This window comes from Lathamus discolor, chromosome 4 (assembly GCF_037157495.1).
Source record: "Lathamus discolor isolate bLatDis1 chromosome 4, bLatDis1.hap1, whole genome shotgun sequence".
Taxonomy (NCBI): domain Eukaryota; kingdom Metazoa; phylum Chordata; class Aves; order Psittaciformes; family Psittacidae; genus Lathamus; species Lathamus discolor.
In genome coordinates, this window is record NC_088887.1 from 33,336,185 (window position 1) to 33,362,171 (window position 25,987).

The 25,987-nt window shown below is 38.8% G+C and overlaps 1 protein-coding gene across 7 annotated transcripts in view; it reads right to left on the reverse strand.

Moving 5' to 3' along the window:
- ERG (ETS transcription factor ERG) overlaps window positions 1-25,987 on the reverse strand; it is a 146,287-nt gene that overhangs the window by 46,624 nt on the left and 73,676 nt on the right. Inside the window, exon 1 of one of the 7 annotated variants that reach the window (XM_065676961.1) lies at window positions 15,921-16,039. The exons of 4 other annotated variants lie outside the window; for them this stretch is intronic. In XM_065676961.1, coding sequence (XP_065533033.1) covers window positions 15,921-15,938 — 18 coding nt within the window. In that variant the 5' untranslated portion in view covers window positions 15,939-16,039. Of the gene's footprint in view, window positions 1-13,492; window positions 13,558-15,010; window positions 15,065-15,920; window positions 16,040-25,987 lie in introns of those variants that run through there. 2 more of the 7 variants (XM_065676967.1, XM_065676964.1) reach the window with 2 other exon arrangements.

The window sequence follows — 25,987 nt, forward strand, 5'->3', positions numbered from 1 at the left end:
ATTCTTAAGATATCATTCAATTCACCCGGAACACATCCAGTTAATGAGGCTTTTGTAGTGATGGGTGTTCAATACATTGGCAAGTCAAGCAAATAATTACACACGTAAGCGCCCAGCCTCAAGCATCCATGTTTGCGCTAGGCATCTGTTCAAAGCATGAATTTCTGAAGATTTTAATTCTGCAGCCAGCCAAATACAAACTGATTGCTGAGGATTTCAAACATTAATTTTACCAAACAAAATTATTATTCAAGGCAAAGTAATTTTGTTCCATCAGGGTTAACAGAAACACATAATTGGTTTTAGTAAGAACTCTGGCTCTTCTGAATGTCTTATAAATACACAAAATCTTTCTTATAAGACACTTCCAGAAAGACAAAAATCTAAACCAGATCTTCAGAAACCAATTCTCTTGTAAGGATATGGAAAACAGATCTAAGGCTTCAGGAAGATTTTTGCTTCCTCACGTTGAGTATTTCATCACTGACCTGGCATGTTTTAAAGCTGTTTATTACCCTCTGAAGCTTCAGGCTTCAGTCACGACTATAGAAAAAATGTTTGCTAGAAACAGCTAAAATTCCCGCTGCATCTTTTTGTATTCTATTTTTTTCTACATATAGGCTTTGTACGTTAAGTACACTAAATATTACATTTGGCACATGCACAAATAATTTTTAATCAGTTATTTTAAAATGCAGTTCTTATTTATGCAGTTCTCAAAGTCCAGAGTTTCTGATTCATTATTTCTAGTAAGATCCCTGAGGTTATTTTTCTCTTACAATACTTCTTAGGTTTCAGCGAAATTGCCAATTCTTGCACTGAAAACTACAATTCTTGTACTGAAAACTGTTAGCTAAAAAATTTTGCATTCCACATTGATCTTTAATACGAGCACTTCCATTAACATAAATAGAACTATTTGCAAGTAAGTGCTAATAGCCTTTAATTTATAGGCGCTCCTCTGAGCACTAGAATAACTTCAGCATTAACTGAGCTTTGTGGCAGCCTATGAAATTCGAGCAACTGGGTAATATAATGTCCTATTTCATGCCAGATTAAAAGTGCAGAGAGGTTAGTAATGACACCAATTCTGTAGGAATCAGGAAAGCTCTGAAAATCACAGCGAAAGTGTCTCAGATGGGAACCTGAAAAAAAGCAGCTGTTTCTGAAAATAGCAATTTTTTCAAGGTATACTGTGGATTATTGAATATAACTGAAAAGCCTCCTTTCTAGTGCTCTGCCCAAGTCATTAACAATAGGATCATGCATGGACAAAACTTGCTGTGATTCATTGGTGGTACATAACTTTCTGTTCCCACTGGGCTTACAACATAAGAATTAAAAAAGGTAAAATGCCCTGTACTTAGCCAGCAAGAACAGGAGTAATTAGCAGATTACTGATTATTATCATTATTTAGAGGGAAAGATACTCCCATACAAGCAAGCTACTTTTACAGGCATTTCAACAAGACCTAAATTTGCAGAGTCAGGTAACTGTGTTTCTGATAAAAAGGGGTGTAAGATCTGTGAAGATCACATCGGTGTGAAACCAGTGCTGTCCTTCAGAAACGTGTGTTTAGAAGTTGAAGGCAACTGAGGATTACATAAAGCAGAGAAACTGCAACCTGAGTGAAAAAGAAAAGAGAGGAAGAGATGGAGTATTACTAAGGGAGATCAAAGAAATCTAGAGAAGGAAAGAATATGGATGATTAAAAAAAGTCTGAAGTCTGTGAGACTGGAGGATTCTGCTGTTGGCTGGAGTACAACAAAGTCAACCAGAGAAACTGCGAAAGTCAGTCAGTCAAGGTAATGGTCATGAGGACTTTGGTGTGCTGAAGATATCCACAGTGGTTACCATTTTTATGAGAGAGCATCCATCACTAAAGACTTCAATCTATGGAGACAAATGAGGTGTGATTTTTTTGGAGCAGTGTACAAAACTAACTTTAAAAAAAAATAATTTTTAGTTCAGAGATATGTTTTGACATGATCAGCAAGCCCACAGGTTGTAGGAAGCTTAGAAAGTGAATCAGAAAGGAATACTAAAAGAGAAAGGAGAAATAAAAAGATATTGAAGGTCTGGGAACTGAACACTTTTATTGCAAGCTTCTGCATTAAATTTCCTGTGTCACCTAAAAGAAGATAGATAGAATCAGAGTTTGTTATTTAGGGGACATGTTGGGAAACAGACTGGAATACAAAGGATGGGTATTAGCACATTCATACTACAGCAAATACAGAAGATACAGCTTAGGAAAACACAGCAGCTGGTTGAACACATTATTCATGCCAGCTCTGCTGGGTCTCTTTAGGAGTAGCACAAACCAGGGAATCACAATGGTTTCTTTCTGAGCCAGCTGAGTTTACAAATAGTCTTACATAAATCTCTGACATGTTATCTAAGCCTTTTGCAAAATGACCTCCCTGTAAACAATACGTGTGATAAGGAGAATGCATTCACATGTATCAGCTGAGGCCTACTTGTGTGTTATTTCCATGGTTGTGCTAGGACCACCACAGGCATCACATCCTTAGGACAGGGAGATTACTTGCTTTGCCATTTGCTAATGACAAGGCAGGTAGGGAAGTGCTTGCCTTTATCCTGACACAATGAGCCTGGGAATTAAAGCATTTCCTCGTTGCAGAGGGCAGCACCGCTGGCAGTGGTGATCTCCTCTGCACAGTGTCTGTGGCTGAAGACTGCAATAGAGCTCTCTGCTTCAGCTCCAGCATATTAAGTAAGAGAAGGTTAGAGTCTTTGCACAAAAAAGTCTTCTGTAACAGCCACCTGTTTGCACCAAATGCAAATTTATAGCTTTACTTTGGGCTTTAGATTCTCTGTGCATTTGCCTGTGTTTTTCTTTGCTTGGCCACATTCTCATTTATTTATACAAGTCTGGTGCTTGGAAATGGTCTCTGAAGTACTGGAGATTACAGTTTATACTTGCCATCATGAAAATTCAGAGTATAACGACTCTTTTTTCTGCTAGTGTCCCTTGTATACTAAGTTGATAGTTTCAATAAGCCTAAAACTTTGTTTCCTTAGGATACTTCATGATGCAAAGTACTTCCTTGACAGGTTTTGTTTTCCCACTTTTCACTTTGCTTTCTTCAGCACTGACTGGCACTGACTATTATTGCTCCAGTTGCGTATGCTGTAGTTTGTAAATTGTTTTGAAGCCAATTGCATTGTTCCTGCTTCTGCTCAGCTTCCAGTTTTAGTGTCATTATCAGACTTAGAAGTTTCATTTACAGCATCATTCCAATCCTATTTACACTATCTTATGTAACTAAGATTTTAAGAGAGTTAATTCTAAGGATTTATCAAGCTTCCTTTTCAACAACAGTAGCTGCCAGCTTTCATGATCTTACTGAACCTTAGTTCTTTTTGACCTAAATTCTAGAGTCAGCTGAAAATCTAAGGCTGTTATCATTATAGCTAAAAAAAAAAATTGTGAATTTCATGGTTTGGAAGGTAGATAAGACAAGCAATATAAAATACATTATTCCCTGAAATTCCTGAAATTATTTTTAAGCTATCATCTCATGAATTCTGAATATTTTTAATGAAAAAAAACCCCACAAAACATTCCTTATTGTCACCTTCATTTCACTATCATGCCCTTCTTCTCTCTACCTCCACCTTGAAACTTTCATATAGAACCTTTTGTAATATTTTGTCTTCTTATTGAACCTTCTGAATTTCTCTGAGTCTTCCTCTTTTCACTAAAGAAAGGAACAGAAGAGCAGCCAGGGGAAAAAAAATGAAAGCAATGCCTTGGGGCTCACAGACACCCCATGTAACACTGACCTTTCTCAAACAACCTACCAGCCTCCTTAATTGATCCTTTGCAGTGCTATAAAAGCCTTCAAGCTGCCTAAACTGCAATATTTGGAGAGAAAATTGCTACTAAGATATATAGATGTGCATTTTCACTTGTGGTATTATAAACACTGGATATTTTCATATTTAAAAAAATGAGCTGAGGCTTTTGTCAGATACAGAAAATACATTTCTCACTTTTATTTCTGTACAGCTTCAGGATTAAGACTTAATATTGGACATCTGATGACAAGAATCCATCTGAATCCCAGCTTACAAACCAGAAACGTGTAGATGAGGCCCTCAGTGATACGGCTTAGTGGTGGTCTTGGAAGTCCTGCGGTAATGGTTGGACTTATCTTAAAAAGGTCTTTTCCAACCTAGTTGATTCTACAAATCTATGACAGGAATGTATTGATACATTATTTTTATTAATTAAAAAGTACACCCTAAAATGACAAGTTACTGACTGTTTATCTTCATCAGACCCTTTGGCAAGGTGCTCATTTTGTGACATCTACTTCTGCACACAGGATGAGGTCAAGACCTAAGTGTTACTAACAGGACATACAGGCCCTTAAGAAGCATGTAAGCAGTGTCCAGGCAGCATGTGTAGTTCTGCAGGGTCTCTCTACCTTGTGCTGAGTTAAGCCCTATTACATAAAAAGTTCCAAGTCTTTAAGTCAGGCCTCAGAAATAGAGAGCATTTAAAAGCAGTGCACTTTGGATCTGCCTCCTGGATTTTAAGCCTTTAGTGTAGATTCTTTAGTACTAGAGAGTCTTTTGTCAATGAAAACTGAAGTCCTCATGCATTCACATAATTTAAATTGAAACTGCCCTTTAAGAAAACTGCTAAATATCATGAGATTCCTGATAAAAATTGTGAGAGTTGGCAAGAACTGTATCCTCCAAAAAGCAGCTGAGACTGACAGATATTGAGGCCAAACAAAAGAAAGGAAAGAGGAAAACAGCCCTGTGAAAGCCCAAGCTTAGAAGGCAAACATTCTTCAGACTGAATTTGGTCTCATCGGGCTTCTAAAATGTTAGATTAAGTATGTGATGAAGATGTGGGAGAAAAAGGGGAATCTGAAGACAGATAAGATTTAACATTCATATTAATTGGAAAGGACCTGAGCACCATTACGAAGAAAGCATTTATGCAAAATGAGTTAAAAGTGAATAATTTACACATACATTTTGTAGACTGTGCTTTACTTCAACAGATTTGTGACATCTATTTTAATGCACTTTCCAAATAGGTTTTACAGTTGTAAGTCTGCAACACATTTGTCCACCAAGCAGTTTTGCATTCATTGTTCACCAGTATCCCATTTTTGAATGCTTGGAGCTAAAGCTTCCCATTCTAAGCAAGCAAACAAAATGCAAAAGCATTGCATGAGTGTAGCAATAGTTATAGACAATTTTTTGTCCAAAAGGATGTCATCGATAAACATGTAAATAAAAACCTAACACAACATCATCAAACAAAAGTTCTGAAGAGTTTAAAAGGGAACAGTTGCTACTTTGCAAAACAAAACCAACCCTTGTTTTGTATATTAAAGGTGGGAGGGAAAATAAAGAAGAGGTTTTGCAAAACTGAAGTTTTCTACCATTTCAGCTGGCCAAAACTACAGGTTGGGAGAAGTAACAAGAAATATAAGTACAGCAAATCCACCTAGCCCAAATTCATCTCCTGACTGTATTCAACTTTCATTATATTATTTTACTAAACAAACACTTTTCCTAAGGAAAAGAAATATCCAACCACTTTAAATTTTCCTTAATTTTCTAGAAAGGTAGCATTGACAAGTAGCTTTTTTTTTTTTTTTTTTTTTTTTTCAAATCAGATCCATCCAAAGTCTCTGTTTTCTTTCAGCAGAAACAGTGGGAGCTCTCAAGTTGATCAGCACCTTGGAAAATCAAGATCTTTATTCAGGGCTCTAAACAGAGATTTAACAACCTACTTTAGGTACTTTCCCGGGCTCCCCCCTCCCCTCCCGCCCTGTAAATTTCAACCTGGTCCACATAAAGACTTTCTGCTAAACTTGCCTCCTTTGGCATAAAGCACTAATGATTTAGTTGGGATTGTAAAGATTTACTATGCACTTTTCCTATCTTATTAGAACCAGTAATTGAATCCACTTACTTGAGTCTCTTTGGCTCTGAATGCATACTGCTGAAGAGTATGACATCCAGAGGTTACATTCCTGTCTATCTTTCATTTCAGCTTTATAACTGTAGTGAGTACATTTCCTTAAAACCTGTGGATTCTAAATCAAAGGAGAATCTATTTTTAGTCTCACCAGTATTCAAAAACCCCTAAGAATTCAGTAGTAAGGTTATTAGACTACTTTGATGAATAAAAGAAAACAAAAGAGAAAATTAAGAAATTCTCAGAAGCTTGTAGGTGACAGACATTTTCTAACAAAACCCATTTCTTATATAACTTGTTAGTTTTGTAAAATGTTTATAAAGCAGAAATTAAAAAATAAACAGTTTCAGTTAAGTCCGTCACTGAAATATTTTCAGGAGAATAACTGTTTCCTGACCAATATTGTAAATGCAAACTTATTCATTATGTAGGAGCCCCATGCATGGGAACAATGACAATTTTTTAGCTGTGCATTTATCAGATAAAGGTGATGATCTCCCTCTTTGTATCTTTTTCCTATATTCTCATTATAAAGCCAGAAGAAATAATATGATTTTCTAGTGTCTCCTTAGACAAAAATCTCCTCACTACTTAACCTGTCTAATGCTGTACACGTTTGTCCTTACAGGTGTATGAAATGTGCTGGATTTGTATCATTAGTTCATCAAAAATAAAGTGGCTGACATTACCTCGCCATTGCAGAGCCCAGCACAATAAGGCACATTTGCACACTCTTAATCTAAAACATCAGTGGAACAGCTCAGACACTTTCAGTTTAGCAAGCGTTTTTGCAGTTTGATGGATCACATCTACAACGACCATTCAGTGAATACTGTGCTGCCTGCGACCCTCCACAGAGCTTTATTTTTTGGCTGAGGCAACCCAGCCTGATTCAAAGTTCACTGAAGTCAATGGAGAGACTCAGCACCATCAACAGAATTGTGCTGATCCAAAGCCAGGACAGGAAACTCTGAGGAAACATAAGAGCTACCCTGTTTGTTGCCTTGAATATTTGTTTAGTGTTTTGGAATTTACTGACTAAAGCTGCATGGAAGAAACCTGGCAGCCAGAGACTTCTGCCAAATTGTGTTATTTTGGTTGTATCAGAACTCCTGAAATAAACCCAGAACTCCAGTGAGACATTTGTGTTCATGCTGTAGCTTCCTTGAACTCAGTCCATCCAGCCATTCAGGATCAGGATAGACCAGACTGGCAGATTTGCTTCAATCTTGACTAGCAAGGCAATATTATGCTAAGAACATTATATGCCTGGTTCTCCTCTCAGTTTACATCCATCTTATACCTCTGTAGCCCATTGCATATAGTGGATTGAGTTCTGATTTACTCCAGCTTAGAGAAAGAGGAAATTTCAACAGGTTTACTATAGAGTCCAAAACTCCCAAAGTTTGAGATTTCTTCAAGTGTTCACCATGATATATTTCCTCTCACTGAAAAAAGCGTTAACCGAAGTGGCCATATCCATCAGTTAATCAACTGGAGAGAAGTGTCCTGGATTCCATGTTCACAAGTGGCTATTTTTTCAACAGAAATTATACCTTTGGAACTAAAAAAATACAGCCTTTAGAAGAGAATGAGCATGAAAAATAAGCCTGCAGATGGCTAGCTGGAGTTTGTGTTCATTAAGAGGGTTAATACAAATGTTCCTGATTGTTTCTTCTTGTTTATGAATCTCGACCTTCAGAACAGCACTGAAATGTGCTGTCTCCTAAAGATGTTCCCTACCGATATGACACACACTTTGTATTGTTTCACTGCACATAAGCATTAATATCCCAGAGGTAACCCACCCTTCTTTTAACGGCTGGTGACAGGTCCAATGGCTGAGCAAAAATCAGTTGAAGGAAAGGGAAGTCTTGTCGGAAATGAGATTAATCTTGTAACGAGTGTTCAGCCCTGATAACCCATCTGTGCAGAGAACTGCTTTAACTGGAGAGCAATTAACCTTCACCTGACAAGCTCTGTCCAACCGTTATAAACAACATTAAAGGCACAGGATCCCCCTCTTTTTTCCCTCTTTATGTAGACTAAACAATCAGATTCTGAATTCCATGAAAATGGTACGTGTAACGGTGTCTTGATGACAAATTGCAGGAAAATTTTTTAAAAGGTAGTGGCTATATGGAAATAATGTGAAAAATGTCTCTGGCCACCACTTTAGTGAGTTGATCTGATTAATAAAAAGCAACAAGTTTGAGCACTTCCAAGGGAATACCTTACGCATGAGGGAAGCTGATGTGAATAAGCCAAAGACTAACAATAATAAAAATGTATGCAAGTAGATAAGAGCTGACTAACCACGTCCGAGGAACATTGCTTTCAGAACAAAGTGTATGTTTCCCCAACACTTCTGTGAACCCAAAGCCAAGGGGCTACTTCCTAGAGCTTCTTCATCCGTGGCCTTGTGGAAGTTACTTGTCAAAACTAATGTCAACTTGCAGAAACAATCTGCAGTAACTGGCTTTTGGGTCCAGTCCCCACCTGACCTGCTCTCCCATTTGACAGCCAGTGCTCCAAGTGATGTATTCACCGCTGTCTCTGGAAGGGTCTGTAAATCCAACCTCAGATTCCCAGCCTGTAGTAACACAACTGTGGCACAGTAGTCTGGGAAGATAACTGAACATGGGTCTCTTCTTCAAATATGAAAAAGTGCAACATATATGAAGCCAGAATAGCAAAGGACTACTCAACCGTACGCAGAAGGGCCAAGATAGCAGTCTCAGTCACGGTGGCAGAAAACTGGAATGGCTCCAAAGGAATCAGTGGCAGAACAACACACAAAATTTGGGAGAAACTCCTGAATAACTTGGGTGAAAGCCTGGCTCCAGTCAGGCCATTGGCCAAATACTTTAAACTTCATTTTGGCCAGTTTCACTTCAGGTTTTGTAAATTCTCATTTGTTCTATTCATGTGCCTGAAAGCAATTACCCTGAAGTTAAGATTAGCAATGGAGGCTTTCTGTCTTTGTTTACTTTCCTCTTGCTCTAGGTTTCTCTTTTTCCTAGCAGAAGTTCAAACACACAGGTTAGTCATGGTTTTATTTCCCTGTAGAGCGAGGCAAAATTTCCATTTCAGTCATTTTGGTTGAATATACATGTCACTATGGATTGCAAGAGATGGCTGTGGCTCTTAAATATATCTAGAATATGCTCTCAACTATTTGTTGGAGTAGTCTTCCTCAAGCACTAGTGAAACATGTATTTTCTTTGGTGATGCATACAGATAAGGAAAGGATGCAGACAACAAGGATTTGGAGGGAGGTTGCTTGCTTTTCATCTGACAGAATGACGATGTATTCTGAAGCATCCTGATCTGCAGTAGTGGAAAATGTGACAAAAAAACCCCAACCTGGCTATTTCATAGTCCAATGTAACAGCTTCGGCTGTAAAGTTTTACATCAACAGAAGCGTTGTACTGTGGCTGTTTAATGTTTAAATAGTAACAGGTAGAACACTACCTTTATATCAAACAAGAAGGGCTTAGATCTTTTCAGTGAATTAGATATTAACAGATAGGAAGTTCCTATTGAAAGCATTTCCTGTATTGGTAGTCCCTGATTTTGGCGACTTATCTGGGCAGGAAATGAACACAGGAAGTATCTGTCTACAGACTCTTTATCATCAAGGTAATTGCTGTGGCAGCATTTTACTGTTTATCAAGGTAATAAACATAAAGTCTAAAAAAAGATGTTTTTCAACTCTAAAGAATGAGGTTTAAAAAAATCTTACAGACTCTCATTACAGTTATGCAAAATCTTTCATGTAGAATTAATCCACTGCTACTCTTTTCTGTCAGCATAACTGTAATTAGGGATTTGTCAAACAAAACATTTCCAGTTTCCTGTGGCTTTTTTCTTAGCCACAGCACTGTTTCTCTGTACCTTGCTTTCTCATCTCTCTTCAGGCAGGTAGGTCATTTTAAAGTTCTGCCACTTCCCATAAGCAGTGAACCACCCCTTCCTGCAGGTATTTGCATATACCCCGGCCTTGTAAATTGTTGCATTTCCTTCCCGTCTATCAGGCACTGCTTAACCTGGCTACACACACAATTAACTAAGCAAGTCAGACCTTTTCCTAGTGTGAAAAGGTTACGCCAGCTAGTGGCACCATTTCCCACACATCAGCTGAGATATACAGTCCAAATAAATACACATGGCAGGTGAAGGGAGACATATCACATGCATTCCTTCCACTCATTCATTTCCAAAATCCACCATTCCAAAAGACCATTGGCCTAGTCCACTGTGTGTGGGCAACTGCTTGGTGTGTCCTTCAGCCTAGCCTTAAAAATTTGCTGCTAGTCATGATTCTTTTTTAGCTTTTAATATTCAATGATACTTTTTATAACAATAATTGCAATTTTACTCCTTTTATTTTGCAGCAAATTTGATTTATGACAGAGTAATTACCAGAAGTGGCAATCACTGGTTTGTACACAGTAGTTAGTAAAACCTGTTACTAATACTACTTGTGTATTAGCCACTAACATCACTTTCCTGAAAGCAATGTCTAACCTTTCTAATAGGATGACCATATGCATAGTAAAAATTAACAACCCAGTGCCTAAGGATGCATGCCAAGGAGAGAGGTAACTTCCCTGTGATACAGGCTTGCAACCTGAATCTCACCAGATTTCCTGACACAACTGCTCCCTCTATTCACTGTGGCAGACCTTCTTTTAGGGGGAGCTGCGAGGGGAGAAATGACCTAAGGGACACAGTACTACCCAGCCTCAGGCAGGCTTGGTTACAACATTTAAAATAAACCCCTTTGACCATAAAAACACATCCACCTTTTAAAGAAACGATTAATACTATTTTCATATGAGTGCTTCAAAGTTTGCATTTTGCTGTTGTATTTTGAACACAGTCAACATTTCTTCTGTAATACTCAAATATATGCTAAGGACAGCAAGACAACTCACAGAACACATGCCATTTTGTCCAACCATTGTTTTTTTTATTACTGACAATTTGAAAAGCTGCTAGTATTTCTCTACTGTATTATTGATTATCTATCAAAATGAATTATTTATAACTAATGCATAGTTAATGACAAGTCTCATAGAAACCACACTGCAGTCAGTGAAAAGATTTTTGTCAATATGACATGGTTTGGCACTGCCTGTGATATTTTCTACGGGATCACCTTTACTTTGTTAAAATTGGTAATACAAGCGGTACAAGCCCTATTTTTCTTTTTCTTTTCTCTACTTTGCTGATTTTCAAAATAATTGTCTTGGCTTGACTTAGAAACTTGCATTATGAAGCCTCCGTTTTTTTTTTGAGTGAACAGCATTATATATTGTCACTGGATTCTAAATTGTCATTTGGAAAAATAAATATCTTCTTTTGGCACCCACATTTCTCAAAACTACTTCTGTATTTATCTTTCAGCAAGTCATTCTCCAAGAGCACTTGATTCTTTAAACATTATTTCTGAAAGGCCTTTTGTAACTCATGGAACTTGCTGAAAAACATTTTGTTAAGAGATAATACAGTTCTTGTTAAGAAAAAACAAACAAACAAAACCGACTCAGACAGTCAAACATATGCATTTTCCAGCTGTTGTTCCTTGCCTGGGGACTTAATTCTAGAAAGCAAAATCCTTATATTTGACTTCATTTTGGCATATGTAGCCACAAACCAGATTGAGTTAAATGGCTGCTGATTAAAAGCAAAAGAAAACACCACAAAAATCACTCAAATGTCTTCTGTTCTTATATGACTATTTCTTCCTTGAAATTGTGCGTTTGTATTTGAGTCAGAAATACTATTTTACCTGGAAATAATTATAGGTCTGATAATGCTGCCTTTACTGGAACAAGATCTTCATGAAATTGCTGGAAACTTTGAATTACGGAGTGCAAGATCAGGCTAAGTGGTTTAAGGCACTCTTGCTGTTCTTGCTTCTGATTCAACGGAGCACTCAGGTGTGTGCTTAGCTTTAAGAGGCTTGTGTCATATCACTAAAGCCAATGGAAGCATTTACAGGCTTAAAGTTAAATACACCAGTGGATCATTTGCTAACTAAGATGAGAACAAAAAGAGAATAATCTTTATGATATTTTTAATGCAAGGAACAGAATTACAAATTACTGTATTAGTTCTGTTGGATTCAGTGCAGATGCAGCCCTCTAAACAAAGACTTAAACATTTCCATATGCCAAGAACAGATTTTTTTAACTGTCTCCAGCTTTCCTTGGCTTTAGAAGTATTGAGTGAGTGCTCAGATTTTCTAAAAGAAAGTGAGAGGAAAGTAATACTGTAGAGAGAAGCACAGACTAAGATTCTTCACAGAAGAAAAATATCTTGCCACTATACACAGCTTTAATCAGTACATCCATACTATTTCAAACCTCAGAAACCACAAGGATTCGCCCATCCTTTATCAAATACATAGACTTTTTCTCACAGAAATAATGGCTTTCATGCGAACAGCACTTTAGAAAACAATAATAAAAAGTGGACATGCATATATTTAGAAGTAAATTAGAGTAAAAGAAATAACAACAAGTGTAATCAATAAGCCATTGTAAAGTCAAGATAACTTAAGAGCTTTTCTAAGGAGAAGTGTAATTGCATTCACAGGCAGGGAGAGAAATGTAACAAGGCTTGCTACATGCCAAGGAAGTATGATTCTAGTTGTGTTTTTCTATTTAATGTTATTTCCTCCAATATAGGATAATGGGAAAACAAACAAAATGACCTTCAGGATAAGTATTTTTACTTCATCCCAAGGTAACACTTAAGTAATTTTTTCTCCATTCGATTAAAAAAACCCCAGCAACCAAAAACCAACACAAAAAAGACAGATGCTTAATTCAGATGCTTTTGATATTTTCTAAAATTGTATTTACAGTAAATAGTGGGATGCTTATAATTAGCAGTGCTGTTTTGATTTGATATTTTCAGCTTCAGTGCTCTGCACCATTGTGCTACTGCATATAGCTGTCAGATATTACTTGTCAGTAGTAGTCACCTTAGAGCTGAAATCCTGACTGTGAGGAGACTTTTTCCACTAGAAAGTAACATTTTATCCTTCAAACACCCCAAAACATAGCAGGGAGGTCAGCCTGGTGCATACCAGGTAAAGAGAAGTGAATGCATTAGAAGCATCAGATGACTGACTGCATACCAAAACCAAAATTCTGACTGTGGAGGCACACACCTTCTCCCACCACTCTCACCAGTTTCTTATGCTGCCTTCCACAGCAGCCAGCCCTGCTCCTGGTCAGAGGGAGAGGTCCCTGGCCTGAGTGAGGGGGGCCTCTCTTACAGCATGAAGGTCAGAATTAAAGTAAGCCATTCATGTTAGAGCCTAGGAAAAAGGCACTGCTGTGTCCTTCTTAGGAAAAACCTTCCACTGCAGTGCTTTCCTCAGCATGGGGAAAAAAGGGGGGAAAGGGGCAGAAGAAGGAGGGAATGGGACAAGAAGAGGCATATCTTCCAGTAAAGCCACATTTGTGGTGTCAAACCCAGCAGCATAAAACTTACTTACATAAATCCCTTCATAGTTATCAATTATCCCCAGTTAAACCAGCCTGGTTTCTCATGACCCCAGAGTCCCATGGGTCTGTCTGCAGGTTTGCAAGAGGAAAATGTATGAATCAAATAGTCGTACTGTACGTAAACTTATACCTTTGCATGACTGTAAGTTTAGAGCAATTACTGCCTGGTTATCAACAGATATATAGCCATTTGCAACCCAATTTTGACATTCTATGACTCCAGAGTTTCCCTAAAGAAGAAAGTGAATTCCTGGCACATAGACACTAGATAAGGCTCTCCACCTTCCTTGGCTAGTGCCTCTTGTCACCTGCATTGGGATAGCTAGGCTATCCATGGCCAGCAGACAACACAGACCATTATACTGAAATCGTAAAAATACATTTGCTGAATGCAAATGTTTAGCAAAAGCACAAACACCCCTTTGGCCTTCAAATGCAATTTCTTTATTTCAGTAACCTCCAGATTAAATGACTTCCTTATATACTCATTATAGAAGAGGAATTGAACCTCTTTGGACTAGCTTAGCTTCATGTAGGAGCACATTTTCTGCATCTAGAGTACAAAGCACCTGTCATTTCTTTCCAGTTATTTCACATTTTGCACTTGCATAAATAAAATCCTTCCTTCAGCATATAAAGCCTTCCCAGCACCTTGGGCACCAAAATCCTCAATATTTTGGGGTGCCTATTCCTCCGTGCAAGTTTTACACTCCCAGATAAGGAGACAATAATGTACATTTTTCCACTTCGGAGGCTTTGCTGGCCTTCTCCCTTTGCTGACTGCATTACATCGCCGGGCTGTACAATACACAGCTGCACACAGTCTCTTCTCACCTTTGTAAGCGTAAGGTGGAGGTATAATAATAACAATGATAAGGTATTGTCTACAATCATTTTCCCTATTACAATTCAGTAAATAACACTAAAAAATAAGAGCTACTCAAAATGCATGCAACATCTAATGTCATTGTACCATCATTTCTGGGGAAAAAAATCCCATCAATAGTTCATTCCCATCAATAAAGACAAGAACCAGCGTTACTATCAGCACATAGCCCTTCTTTTAGCAATGCAAAACTTGACTCCCTGAACCTCAAGATTTTCATAGAACGCCTGTCATATCCTGCGTGCTCTGAAATGGGCGGCAAAACCAAGGGGAATTCAGCTATTTCAGGAGCTACTTAGGATGTAATACATACTGGTCAGCAATGCAGATGCAATTGAGATCTTTGTCTATAGATAGCCTTTAGAAAGCATCAAAAAGAGAAGGTCCATTAGTCTTTTTAATACCATTGTTTTCAGGTAAGACTTTCAGATTCCGAAAACCGTAACAAAAAGCATCAAATGATCCTTCAAATGTAAACAGTTAAGCAGAAGTTACTGAGAAATCAAACTGCAACTCCACTTAGCTAATGGCCAGGCACTGCTGTTATTCCATATCTCTTACTAAATCTCTGGCATAATTAGAAAAGTACAGAAATACACAATACCATGAAGAAAACAAATACCTTGATCCCAAATCTGGTAATACAATGCCGCAGAGTCCTCACTGTACATGCTGTTTTGCTCTTTATGTAAAATTAGTTTCACTCTCACAAAGTGTTTAGTTACAGTTATACTTCTGCAATTAATCACAGCTATTGCTATATCTGTAACTGCTATCTATTGCAACATACAGTGAAGCAAAAACTAGACAGATAGACATATAGATTTATTCAACATTCTAAGTGACACAACCTGAAAAACTCTGCAAAGCCATTCTTGAATAAAACAAACCATGCACTGAGATCAATTTATAAGCCAGTAAGAGAATTTTATTGTCCGAAAAATTAAAGCAAAAAAGAACACACCCATGAGATCTTGCCGCCACCATTAAAATAACATTCGGAAAGGTCTCGAGTATAAGGAGAAGAGTTTATAGAAAAGCACATAATTAACACCTGTACAAAAGAGAAACAAGAGCTGGTGCCTCTCAGTCCCGCTTGCTAGTATTTGTGTCCCCATCAGCAAGAGAAACGTTTAAAAGTATCCAAAAGGTTAGTGCTCTTAGGAACCGGGTTTTTTCCTTCCAGTGCACACCCTCTCCCCTTATGGCAGTCCACAAACACATCCAAGTTGTCAGAATGATACCTACAAGAAATTTCAGAAGCTCTCATAAAGGGCTTCGCATATGCAATCCACAGCACTGAACAGTGAATTTAAAAAACCCAATTTTTTTTCCGAGTTTGAAGTTTTTAAGCCTTGCGGATGGTTGGAGTAGGAAAAAGGAAATTTACTAGGCAGTACAAAGGAAATCTTGTTGTCCTCTATTGTGGCAGTGGGGGTGTTGCCCAATTCTAACTTATCTAGGTTGATAAAGGAAACCAAAGAACACGCCACTGAAAAAAAATTCCAACAAAAAAGGTACCCCTTTCTTACCTTAATAGTGCTTGCCATAATGTGATCAAGATTATTGATCGCTAATAATTGCTAATAATAATTATTGCTTCGCTCTGACCAGAAAGAAGTTTTGATGAGGTTGTTTAGAGCGGATGAGATTGTGCTAACTCTGGGAAATGAAGTCAGCCAATGGCAGGAAGAGGTTTCTATTGGTCCTGGCCACTGCAGCTCGAAGAAACAGGATATTTGGGAGTGAAGAGATAAGGGTCCTAAAACAATGTTGTTTTTCTTGATGATATGTGACTAATTTTTTTTTTTTTTTTTTTTAACAAAAAAGTCAATTGCCTGTGACTGCCTGGGCAGGTGTGATCTGATGTGCAGTAAGTGTGACATGCCACTTCGAGGCAGGATGCAGATGTCAGATGAAATGGGCCAAAATCGGCACTAGTTTCATGCAGTCTATTCCCTGGGGAACTGCTGATTCAGGGCTGAAGCCAGACTTGGTATAAGCGGGTGTAACTCCAAATATGTTAATGAAGCCTAGCCCCTCTTGTACCACATCTATATTTGTCTACTAACCTCATTCCTGAATTCTTGAGCTATTGACACTTTCTCGCCTATGGGATCTAGCACATTTTTTTTCTTAGAGAAGAAGCAAGTGGATTTGGGATAATAATTTCTTCTTGATGCCTCTTTCTTACTGAGGAAAGGAAGTCACAAAAAAACACAAATTTCAAAAGCAAATGCCTGAACACCATAAAGAGTCTTAAATTTTCCACACTATTCCTTTACTTCACAGCTCTATCCATGCATAAAAATGAGATGGTTTCACTGGCAATTCCCCTCCTGGCTGGAGTGTGCTAGTCATTTTTTATTCAGTGTTATATTTTTATTTGTCCTTTTGTAGCACTTGGCAGTCACAGGGCACCCCAAAACTACCAGCTGTGCAAACAAAATACCGTCCCTGTCCCAGCCCCTTGCTTAGGAGTGCTGAACTAAAAAAAATCCCAAAGGATGGGAATAAGAAAGGCAGTTTTTCCACAGTATCAGCCAGTATAAAAATCCATATGTAAAGAACCACTCAGGATCCAATGCTGGCAAAACCCTCTCGCTCTTCTGAGTCTCACAACGTTTTATTTTTTTGTGAAATACATAGTTCTTTGTGTCAAGAGATTCTGAGCTATTAGCTAGAAGAGAATAACTTGAAAACAGGACCTCCAAAAACTGAAGGAAAAACTAAAAGAAGTCAGAATGCATTAATTTTTTAAAAGCCTTATAATTACAGTTGATTTCTCAATGCTTCCTATAACAATATCAAACCACGGACATGTTGCTTGAAAGCACTGCAGCACTGGGTAGATAATTCCCACTCTAATAAGGCCCTGCTCTCTGACCAGGGACTCTAGTACGATAAAAAGAACAAGAAATAGTGATGGCTTGTTGTAGCATTATTTAGTGGAAGCAGATGACCTCACCCTCTCCTAATGCCTTCCTCTCCTGCTCCTTAGGAAAAGAAAGGAAATTGAGCACTGTTCTGTAACTGGTGATGACTGCTGGCATTTGGCATGCATTTTTTTCCAAATGGTACACAATGACAGCAGTAAGTCCCAGTTCACTCTACCCCTCCTACCCTGACCCAAAGAAGGTGAAAAGTGGCCACGCACTTTTCCAGCGGTGCACCCTGCGGCATTCGTCCTGTAGGCGCTCATCTATTTCACCCAAGGCAGAGTAGAGGAAAGGGTCACCCACCCGTCCCTGCTCACATGAATGGCTCTGCCATCCACTAGGTTCTGCCAAATCCTTATTTCAAAGTTCCCCACGGGGATTTCAGAGCTGGAAATACCCGGACACAACAGAACAACACAGAACAAGTGCAATCGGGATCCAATAGAGATGCCCCTGGGAAGACCCTGTTTCAAGTTTGGTGGTGTGTCACTGAGCTGAACCTATGTCTCGACTAATATCCAGCTGCTTCACAAGCAGATCACACACTGGGAAGGGCAGAGAAAACACTCTACTTTTCCTCCCTGCTCTGGATTCTAAAGTGCTACAGGATCAACTCCCTGTACAAATTTAGCTTGATTCTTATAGTTCATTTTAAGGACATCTGGTTTCTTCCACTGTAAAGATGACTTCTGGACACTTCAGGGCAATCCAGAGCCAGCACTGCTGTACAATAGTTTATATCATCCATTGGTTCATTTAGAAATCTGGTGTTCCACTGGTGAATGTCTTGTTGCAGTCTGCATCCACCAAATTACTGTGCTTCTGCAGAGCAGGTAACTTCTGGTAACTTTCCTATTTTCATTACAAACTGTATGAAAAGAAAGCGATTTACAGTAATTGTATTTCATGGGGATGTTGATTTCCTCCCTTTTCATCTCCAAACAATGAGCAAGACAGCCAAAAGATTAGAACCTTTTTCTTGAAATTTCAAAGCATTGTATAATGTTTCAGCTGGGTGACTTCCACTCCAGTTAAGCCCATGATATTTTGGTTTTTTTTTTTTTATCTCAAATATATTGAGAGGCTCAAAAGTATCAGTTCCAGCTCTCAGGTGGATGGGATCTAACAAATTCATTCACAAGCAGGTTTTAGTAATGATTCTTCACCAGCCTACCTCCATACAGACATGCCTCCTCTTGATTTATACCAGGCTTTTGGAAGCATAAGGCAGGTGGTATCAGACTCTGCTGAGCTCTGTTATCATTATTATATAAGTCTTACAGAGCCTACAGCCCAGTAAGGGTTTTGCCATTTTAAACTGGCACATATTCTGTGCCAAAGAATTCAATGAAGTTTATTTGACTTTCAAACTAATACCCACAGGCAGATTTCTGAGCGCTTATGCTTCTGTTGCTCCAATTCCAAGACAGAGACTTAGTATTGTAAGGAAAGGAAAATATTGGGTTATCAAATCACCATCATCCAGTTGCAAAAGAAAAATAGTACAAACACTTCTACTATTTTTCTCTTTTTTGCATTTTATTAAGGTTAAATAGAAAGAAAATAAGTTTTTGTTATGTTAGGCACCTATGTGCTATTGTCTGAAATAATGGTGTGTGAGCTTGAAAAAAATGTGGCTTGGTCAAAAAACAGGATGAAAACACAAAAAAATATTAAAAATCTACACAAGTCACCTAACACTCCCTTTCCCCTTAATTTCTCTCTCAAGCTTGTAACCCCACTTTGTCTAGGCTCCTTTCTGTTGGAATTTTCTTTACATTCAAGCCTGCATCTTGAAATAACAGAGTGACAGAACACTACCAAGTGTGTTAAATTTACACATGGGCTGAAGTTTCTTGATGAAAACAGGGGGTTTACACATGCTTTAGAATTACAGCTGTGCTTAAGTTCTTTCCTGAATACAGACAGGCTTAAACATTGTTTTAAGTGCCTTCTACCTTTGGGACTAAAGAGCTCTCTCTTTAGAAAAGAGCCTTCTAAACTGGAGAGGAGGATCCAATCTATGCTGATCTAAGCCTGCTTAAACCAATGGGGCCCTGTACAGACCTAAAGATTTGGTCTGACCATGCAAAAGAAGTGCTTAGACTAGGTCCTAAACAAAAAAGATGAACTGCCAAAGCTGTTTTGCTTGTTGCACCCTTTCTAGGATGTACTAGAAATATTTCCAAAGAGACCATTTCTCATGCTATTTGAAACACCACTACTAACTCTAAAAAGCAACCCTGTCCTCACATATTTCATATCATATCCACTAGGGTGTTAGGCTGTAGGAAATATTTTGCAATATTCCCCCTGTAAACAGATCTGCAATCCATCTCGCTGTCTGCAAAGCAAACCAAGAGCACTGCTCTCAGCCTAAACTGACCAGGAGACTAGAGGTGCATTTTGCTATCCTCACTAGTGCCACTATGTCTTTCACAATGCTTGTTCAGCAGTCTGCTTGGATAGCTTCTTTCTTTTTTGCTTTCAAATTTTGACAGTATTGCAAATAATGTGGCCTTCACCCCTTTAACTGTACAAATTTCTTTACATTATAAATAACTCCGAATAAATAATTTGGGAAGTTGGAGACACATTCACCTTCTGTGTTTTGCTTAGTATGTGTACATACAGTGTTTGAATATGAGGGTATTAAAAGAAAAGAAGAGAGATGAGAAAAGGTGAGCTCTGTTCCTTTTATCCTCTATCCTTTATCCTCTATCCTTTCATCCTCTGTTCCTTTTATTGCAGGTAAAAAGGAGGTTCTCCTCCAGGTAGAACTAGGCTACAAGTCAAAGAACTTGAGTACAATATAAGACTTTACATGGCAGTTTTTGGAAGCAGATTTTAAGAAATTCAGGCAAATTAAGGCAGCTTCCTGGAACATGAAGATACATGTGTAAAGGTCTTAATCATCGAAGAAAGATGCAGCATTTACCTTCAATATAACTCCAAACATCAGTTTGGCCATGCTTGGCTCAGTGTGAGGGCCAAAGACACTCTTACAAGTTGTCAGCAAGCCCTTCAGCAGGACTTCCTCCCTTTAATTCACAGCTTTCAGCTGGCTCTGACGAAAACATCAGTAAATCTGCTCACAGAAAGGGAAACTCTCCCCTCACCACAAAGCAAGCTCTCAAAAATAGGCTTTTAGAGTGGAACCAATGGGCATGCTCAGAAAAGAATGGAGTTTCACAACCGGGCCCAAGGGGCTGTGAGGCCAGCAGCTCAGGCGCTGCCTCTGGGATGAGGGACTCTTACTACCCAACCCCAGGACTGTTGGGCATTCAGAGCTGCTGAAGGGACCTCTTCCTTCCACACCTGAGTGGGTATGACACCGCCCCAGGTCTGAGGGGCACAGGACAGATTCCATCCTGGGAAAAATGGGGTCCAATTCTGGGATTGGCTCTGCCCATTGACCCATGGCTGCAAATGCGGGAGTAAGGTGCTGCTCTCAGTGACATGGAGCATTTGCTGTTGTCAAACTCCAGTTACTATATCAAAGCAAGCAGCCCATGTAAAGCAGCATAATTAATACTTATTATCACTACCTGGCCACTGGCACAGCACAGCATGCATCTCATGAAAGGCACCCTTTCCTCCAGCACTGTTTCCAAGCTTTTGTGATTCTTTTATCCCTTACTACCAGGTCTTGCACCACAGTGGCTGTAGCAGGACCATGTCCTCATCCCTTTGACGTTCCCCAGTTGGTGCGGAGCACTGGGAGCATCCCTGGGAGCCAGGGGCACCTTGGCACCAGTGGTCACTAGAGGGTGCTCCGTGCACCTATAAAAAAGAGCTGCTGGCTCGCGGGGACGCACTGTTTCCTCCAACACGATGCAATGAACCGCTCATTCCAAAAACAGAAATTACTTATTTTCATAAAAAAAGTACTTTAACAGAAGCAGATAAGAGATTTCCTCCTGCTGCGGTGGCACTCACCGTCGGCTTTGCCCTCAGGGCTGGTTATGTCGTCCCACTCTCCCATCTTTGCTTTCTTTCAACCACCCCGCACGCTATTTTCAGCTGCTCCAAGCCATTTGGCCAGTTAGTCTCTGCATCTCTTTCCCCTATCCCCACCTTCCTTCCTGTCATAGCAATGAATTCATTTCACTTGCTAACAGAGCTGAAAAGTTGGGAGAGGGCCTGATTCATTGGCAACACTTTTTTATTTAAACTTTATTTCACAGAACAACAGCAATCAAGAATGGATTGTTTCCCAACGGACAAAGTTTTACGGAAATGTTGGAAATTTTCAAAGTGAAAGTCAAAGGATTTAATTTACTGACTTTGAGTTCCCGTTATTCAAGCTATTTAAGCTTTTATCAGCAAAAATATTTTTGGTGACTGCCACTGTTTCCCCATCTTTTCTGTTCTGATCATCTTTGGAGACCAGCTATACTCTCTACATAAACAAAATACCACAGAAATTGGAAATTAAATGAGAGCTCTGTTGCCATGAATTACACTGGCACAGTCACAATTCTATTGACAGTGGATTTATTTGCAATAGTCAGTAACAGGGAAGTGCTGACACACTTACTTGCAGACAGGGAACTGAATCACCATCTGCTGAAGTAGGATTCACTTATTAGGCTTCAACGGTTTTGAATGTGTGTGTCAAGACTAAGCTAATTCTTCAAGACTTTTTCTGCAGTTCAAAATACAACTATCTTCATCATGTGAATCAGTCTCACTTATAACAGCTACTTACAAGAGGTGAGATAAATTGCACCTTTAAAGTACTTCACTCTATTACCTACAATGGGAACCTGTACAGTTACCTGACATACCCAGCTTTTAGATTAACTCCACTTGTGTCAGATGAATCTCACCTAAACATTCCTTTCATTCTTCCTTAGTTTTACCATCTGCAACACATTAACAGTAGTACCACCAAGAAGAAGTGCTGCATGGACTAATAATTAAAGTGAACCAAAACCTTTTGCTGAAAGTTGCCAATGATATGTCAGCAATTTGTTTTAAATTTGATGCTAATATAAAGATGGGAAGTGACAATGAAACCACAGGACACAAAAAACACCCCAACCCAACCCAACAAAACAACCAAAACCAAAATCCAAAACAACAAAGCAAAACACTTCAAATAAGCAACTTCTCTGCAAGGAAAAAATAAGTAACTGTGAAGGAAAAAGCCAACATTTTTCATCACTTTTTTCCAAATGTCTTAGGTAATTTTAACTGAACTACATAACAGTTTGAACTGGTTATTACAGAACACTATCCTTCAAGATCCTACCATCCCTAGATTGATGGCCATTGCACACAGCAAGTACGTCTGGTATATTGGATTTCTACACCATATTAGTGAGGCTGTTTCAAGATTTTCATCAAGAATGGAACCTATTAAAGTGTCTCTCACACTCTTTTGGCTTTTATAGCATGCTCTGGAGGACTGCACGGTCATTTTTCCCCTCCATGACCAGGAAGTCTATAGAAAATGCTTTCAACTGTTTTATTTGACCTTTCACCTCTGGGCTTGTGCCTAATCTGCAAATTTGAATAAGAGGTATAGCTGTGCCTTTTTTTTCCCCCCTCTCTTTAAGTAACTAGCTGAATTCCTTAAGGGACCAGACATCTAAAACTGGGACTCTTCTGGTATTGTACCTCTTTGTTAGTGGCTGTGAACAAGAAACAGATGTGAAATATCTGTGTTTGAAACTTACTGACCCAGAAAGACCAGGGCTAATCCAGATCATTCTTAATAACTGAAATCTGCCACCCCTTGACCACCTTGAGATACATGCACACACTCAGAAATATCCCCCCTAGCAGACAGACAGACACAAATGGAAACACTCACTACTTTTCTACATCTTTATGATAATTATGTACACGGATGTAGTTCAAGATTTGAACAAAAAAAGGATCTCCCATTGATCATTTCCCTAGTATCAATCAGCCTCCTTCCATTTAGATAGCTATCTTCCACTGAAGGTGACTTCTTCAGCACTAGGGAAGAGAGGAAATATGAAAGAAATTATAGATTTACAAACAAAACTTTGGTCTACTCAGTTCACCTCAATTCATGTCAGGTATTTCACAGTATCTAATGTTAAAACTGAAAAAATTGCCCTGTCTGGAGTAGGCAACAGTTGCCTACTCCAGACACCCTTGGCTGTGTGTGACAGGGCACAGTCAGAAGAGCAGTGGGGTGGGGGTTGATGGAGCAATGCACTACTTAGACTTCTCCAAGAACGCTCTTCTTTTGTCAATTATGAAGAAGAAATTCAGGCTGCAGGAGATGTCATTTCTGTCATTGTTTCCATATACTAAATGCACACTGCATACATATATAGTAAAAGCAAACTACTTCCGCAGGTAACTTGCTTTTCTTTTCTTTTCTTCTCTTCTTTTTTGTCCAGGACAGAAGAATAAATTTAGCTGTTCCTTTTAAATACTTAAAACATTAAAAGAATAATAAGTGAAAAAATATTTTGCAATAAGATTAAAAAAAATACTAGAAATCAAACACTTGGAAAATGTGATAGCACACCTTGCAAGAGTACTCCAAAGGCTAGGCTGTGTGGTCCAAAAAGGGTAAGATTCACACATTTCTGTAATTGTCTGATATTTCTGTCTATCTCTAAGACCCAGCAATACCATAAGCCTTGTGAGGAAAAAAAATAAATTGAAAAATCACTGTTAACTAACACTGGTCTTGAATCTCAGCTATACAATTAAGCAAAAAAATATCACCTTTTTGAAGAGCAGAACGAATAGGTTGAGAGGAAATAATTACCAAAAATGCCTGTAGAGACTGCAGTTTTCTTGTGGCTTTCTGAAGAGCAGAGAGGGTAAGTCTCAAATCACAGCATGATGATGTGCTACAGATAGCTCACTTATTTCTCAGGCAGTGAAACCACTCATTCCTCTCTTCTGCTAAATCCCATGTCTGGGAGCTTTATCTGCAGTGCTGGTCATGCAGGATTGTCTGAGTAGGAGAAAGTACCTTTGTTTGGAAACCAGGCGATCCCACGAACTCCCTACTGGCAACTCTCTACCTTTGGCATTATTCAAGCAGTTTATAAACTAAATTTTTACTACCAGAATGAAACGTGCCTGAGAACTCTTCTAAAAAGTATCAGTGTACCTTGGATCTCTAAAGCTTGATGACAAATGGCAAGTATTTCCAACACCCAAGAAATGCCAAGTTGATAAAGTCCTACCTTATCCGATTTCCTTTTGACCACATTTCTAAAGCTCAGTACATTTAGAGAAATGCATTTCCACCAACATACCAGAAAATTAGATTATTATCTTTAAAGTACTACAGTGAAATCACAGGACTTGGCAATGATAAACCAAATATTTTCTCTCGGGGACTAAACACACTGGCAAGAAAGAAAGCAAAGGAGTTCTCAACTACTTTAATGGATAAAAACTGCAGGCATAAAATGCTTACCACATTGGAAAAAAGCTTTGAATGTAATTAATTGCCATTATAATTCTAACTCAGATTTTTTACAAACCTGGAATTTGCCATCACCATCACCACCACAATCTTTTTACCAGTATCTAAAAGCATTTTGTAGGTTTCACAGTGTTTTAAGAAAAATAAAGAATGTCCTGTTTCTACCAAAATGGATGGCAAAACTCATTTTTCTTCAATGGGACTAAGGTTTCAACCCATTGAGAATTAAACGAAATTACACATTATCACAGTTTCCTGCAGACTGGAAATTCTGAGTTTCAAAGGGCCCTAAGTAGGTCGTATTACAAGTCACAAAAATTACTGTCCAATAACAAAAAATCAGCAGAAGTGGAAACAGGGAAGGAACCAATAATTGGTAGGATTTAATGCACGATTTAAGGTCCAGGAAAGAATCCCTAAACCCTTTCCCTACTATGAAGGGCTTGCCAGACATGTGTGAAAAACTTGCTAAAACATGTGTGCTGCATTACCTTGGTGGCATGTGACTTATCCAACAACCATTCACAATTAGCTGGAATCCAGTAAAACAGAAATTAAGTTTTGTATGCAACAGTAGTCTGGTAGTACGGGGCACTTATTTTAAGATTAGCTGTATTTTGGGCTCAGCCCTAGAAGATGCCAGACTTTTCCAGTTCATGGCACTCAACTGCATGAGATGTCTACTTCATCTCTATCTTCTCAAAAGACTGTGTCAACTGAAAGATAAATATTTAAACTATCCCTTTTTCTATTGGGCTGGATCTGACTTTGAGTGACTTGATCTTGCTCTAGAATTAGCCTGGTATTTCCCACAGCGTACTGTGACTAGTCAACAGAAGCTCCTTGTTAAAACACTTGTATGTAAGAAATGCTACTGCATTTCTCAAAAAGGAGCTGTGGGATTAAGGCAGTTTGGTTTCCTTTTCATCTTAGAATCATAGAATAGTTAGGTTTGGAAAGGGCCTTAAGATCATCTATTTCCAACCCCCCTGCCATGGGCAGGGACACCTCACACTAAACAATCTCACCCTAGAGTGCCTCCAGCCTGGCCTTGAACACTGCCAGGGACAGAGCATTCACAACTTTCTGGGGCAACCCATTCCAGTGCCTCACCACCCTTACAGGAAAGAACTTCCTTGTATCTTACCTGAACTTCCCTGATTTAAGTTTGAACCTGCTACACCTTTTCTTGTTGCTACAGTCCCTAGTGAAGAGTGCTCTCCAGCAT